At 29.5% G+C, this 3,967-nt stretch overlaps 1 protein-coding gene across 1 annotated transcript in view; it reads right to left on the reverse strand.

The window, feature by feature from the left end:
- Window positions 1-620: 620 nt before the first annotated feature.
- LOC108756827 (proclotting enzyme-like) overlaps window positions 621-3,967 on the reverse strand; it is a 32,289-nt gene continuing 28,942 nt past the window's right edge. The window contains exons 7-8 of the mRNA XM_018500910.1: window positions 3,072-3,343; window positions 621-1,055 (exon numbers count right to left, since the gene is read on the reverse strand). Of these exons, the coding sequence (XP_018356412.1) occupies window positions 760-1,055; window positions 3,072-3,343 (568 nt within the window). The 3' untranslated portion in view covers window positions 621-759. The remainder of the gene's footprint in view (window positions 1,056-3,071; window positions 3,344-3,967) is intronic.

Raw genomic sequence — 3,967 nt, forward strand, 5'->3', positions numbered from 1 at the left:
CCAAAATGCTTTAATATCTATAAATATCAGAGCATCTTGATACAGTCATAAAACATCAAATTTCTTCAAATTCTCTTTTAAAATAAATCTACAAAAAAATAGATTAATTGAAAAAAAAATCAAATATTAATTCCTGATTTTTAAAGAAATTAGTATTTATTTTCACAGAAATTTTGAACATATTTTAATTCACCTGTTTCTCACAGGAAATGTATATGATGTTGAAAATTAATTTTATATATACAGGGAATATATCGGTATATATTATATCAGTAGTATTATATCAGTTCCATCTTTTTTAAGAATATATCAAATATTTATGCATATATATTTATACATACGTTATTTTTCAGAAGCACATATATACATGTTTGTATCCAAAAGTATTTGTCCATTCTGTCTTTTTTAATTAAATAGATAGGATTCAATTTCAATCTTCTTTTCTATTCTTCTATATGTTAGATTTTTATAATAATTCTATTATAAAAATTTATAATAAATAATTTTATTTTTTCATATGTTAGATTAGTAGTAGTAATAATAATAATGATAATAATAATAATAATAATAATAATGATAATGATAATAATAATAATAATAATAATGATAATGTTTGATGGCTTAAAATTTGGCTCTACACATGTAAAGAGAATATAATATATTTAGAACTGAATTTAGATATATGAAAAAATACAAAATCGGGGTGGGCAAATACTTTTGCTCGATAGTGTAAATATTCGATTCTGCCGCATGACTCTATCACTTGATATTATCTTTAATCCAGTCAATATATTCGGAGACACGCGTGTATACTCCAGGATAGCCTGGTTCGCCACACTTATTACCGAACGAGACAATCCCAATTTGTGTCCATCGATCCTTAATCCGCAACATCAACGGTCCACCCGAATCACCTTGACACGCGTCCTTGCCACCTTGCTTATAACCGGCGCACAAAAAGTTGTTAGTAATCGGTTGAAGGTAAGCCATGTTGCAATCCTCATTCTTCCACACAGGTAGGACCGCCTGTTGTAGAACGGAGCTGTCTTTTCCACCTGTTATATCGCATCACGATTACGATAATTATTACAATTAAGAATACGGAAACATAAGAACGGAAACAAGTTTGTCAAACTTAAGATTGGAAATTTAATTTGACTTCATGAAGTAAATATATTTCTAACTAATTCTGTAAAATATACACAGGGTGTTCCATTTTCGTTTAAGCACTAAAATACTCGAAAATAATGCATTTTTGAAAAAAATGTTTTAAATAAAAGTTGTAGGGTTTGAAGAGGACTATCAGATGAGTTACTTAGATTTTAGATTCGGGAGCCACTTTGGATCCAATAAAGCTCAGATTGATTTTTTCTAGAAACTCCTATATTTTATTGCAGATTTATATTCCATTGGAAAAAATAAGGAAATTTTGTGGAAATCCTGGTAATTTTTCGCTAAACGTTCTCCAACAGACATAAAATAGTTCAAAGTTCTTATTTTGAACTATATTATTTTTGAAACATTCCGGTCAATGAAGACAATTTATTGAATCCAAAGTGGACACCAGGTCCAAAATCATAAGTAGCTCATCTGATATCCCTCTTTAAATCCTACAATTTTTATTTGAAATATTTTTTTTTAAATGCATTGTTTTTATAATATTTTATCTGTAAGTTAAAATGGAACATGTTACGTACATACGTCTTTTATAAGAAACAAATTATCATATTTGAGCACATATTAAATCCTCTTATCCTCTATTCTTTAAAAAGTTATAGAACTTTAAAAGCAACGCCATTTCAAAAGCTTGTTGTGGTCGGGTGCAGAGCATCCCGCCGCCGCCCTTATTGATCCGAACGATCCATACCATCTTTATTAAATTCAAATGAATCCTACATCACGATTATAAATAACGTGAAAATCGGTTGTTGAATATCCGAAAAAACACTACATATTCGGTAGAGAGCAGTTATTCGGCCGGACACTTTCTCAGATATCCGGTACAAATTCCCCAAAATTCAAAAAAAAGAAAAGCAAGGGAAAAATAGCGATAATAATTTTCTTAATCTTCTCAACGTGAAAAAAAAGAAGGGCAAAACAAAAAGCAAGAAGTTCGGCTAAAAAGAAGAGAATTCTGTATCAATGACACAAACTTTCAATAATAAAATATTATTCAATAATTCAATACAATTTTATAGGATACTATATGTAACGATATTCGGCTCCGTCCGGATAGTAAAAAAATACCGGATAATACAGATATTTTCCGAATATCCGATATATCCCTGGTTAAGTCGTAGACATTAATCAATCACAGTTAAATATGAGAAGAATAATCGACTATGATTTGTCAATTTCCTACGACTTAAGCGTCTACGACCGTCTACAACTCCTATTATAGATCTTGCATAAAGATAGCTTTGAACTAATTTTACAAATATGTTAAAGCTATCTCATTTTGTTTTATTCAAATTCTCTCTATTTTTAGAAACGGTATGCAAGAAACATCAACATATAGAATGTGTCATTTTTCGTTTATGACACCTCAATTCAATATGGCTGCAGCAATAACTCAGGAGTCTTAAATGTAATATTTCGCGGAGAATAAAATTTTTTCTCTTCGTACACACAATCTAAAAATGACAAATGTAAATTTAAAAAACTGTTTACTTTTTTATCTTAGACAATTTACTGAAGATAAAATCTTGACTACTGCATGCAGGCATGCACGAACTGTAACGATTATTTATAAGACGCTATTATTATTCATTAATTATTTTATTATTTTTGTTGCAACTCTGCATCTTAATTTTATTTTTAAAAATACATTTTTCTAATGAAAAGAACACAACTTGCTTCTTTGTATAAAAATTTAAATAAAAATTTTATATAATGTTGAGAAATACCCTATTTTTCGATTCGTTTTTACAACCTTTTATTCGTATTTAAATTTTGACTTGATCAATTTTTGATATTTTAGTGACTCTGATAATGAAATTGATGTGTGGCAAGAATTTAAATTACAGTATGATAATCATGATCAGAAGATGTGTCTGAAATGTTTCAATTACCATAGTAAGTGTTGCCCCAACCGGCGACCGTTGGTCTGGTACCGACCAACAAATCTCCATGAAACCGTGGCAAGCAAATGGGTATCACATATGGCGACTTTCTTACGAGGCTGGTGAGTTCGAGGATGGCGATATCGTTGTGAAAATTAGCGCGTGAGAATCTTCGATGAGCGTGAATCTGCTTTACCGCGTAAGTCGCTGGCGATGAGGGCTCATTATCGTTTTCCAGATCGATATCACCAAGACGCACAGTAAACTGGCGAGCAGAGAAGCTGTAATCAATCAAAAATTTTTTTTTAATATTTACGTAAAACGTATATTTGAGGCAAAACATTATAAGTATCAAAATCGTATAAATGCGTTTTATTATATGAATAAATAGTAAGTGCTGTGTTTTACATATTAATAATTAGCATAAAAATGTTAATATAAAAATGAGCGAACAACTCAATCATTTTTATTTGGATTTAAACGTTTTGAAATTTTAACTATTTTTTTTTTAATTAGAATTTAATTAAAATTTTAGCTTAATTTTTATACAGAAAATTTTTGTACAGAGAAACTATAGAGAACTAAAGATTACTTTTAAAATGCATATCTCATTTACATTCGTTTTTGAATCTACGATTCTTCTAATATTCAAGGAACAATTTCATAAAATCATTGAAAAGTCTCATAATGTTGCACCTTTTATCATATGCTGAGTAGTTTTCTTCTTAGGAGAAATTGAACTTCGATGTGTCCTTCTGGTGGCAGTACCGCATATTGGCTATGGAATGATCAAATAACGACATTTTGTAATGAATTTTTTATGAAGTTGCAAAGAAAAACGCAAATACTATGTAATGAATATCTTGTAATGAGTTTTCGATGAAATTGCAACAAAAAAACGAAGA

The sequence above is a fragment of the Trachymyrmex septentrionalis genome, unplaced genomic scaffold (genome assembly GCF_001594115.1).
Source record: "Trachymyrmex septentrionalis isolate Tsep2-gDNA-1 unplaced genomic scaffold, Tsep1.0 scaffold13, whole genome shotgun sequence".
NCBI lineage: Eukaryota > Metazoa > Arthropoda > Insecta > Hymenoptera > Formicidae > Trachymyrmex > Trachymyrmex septentrionalis.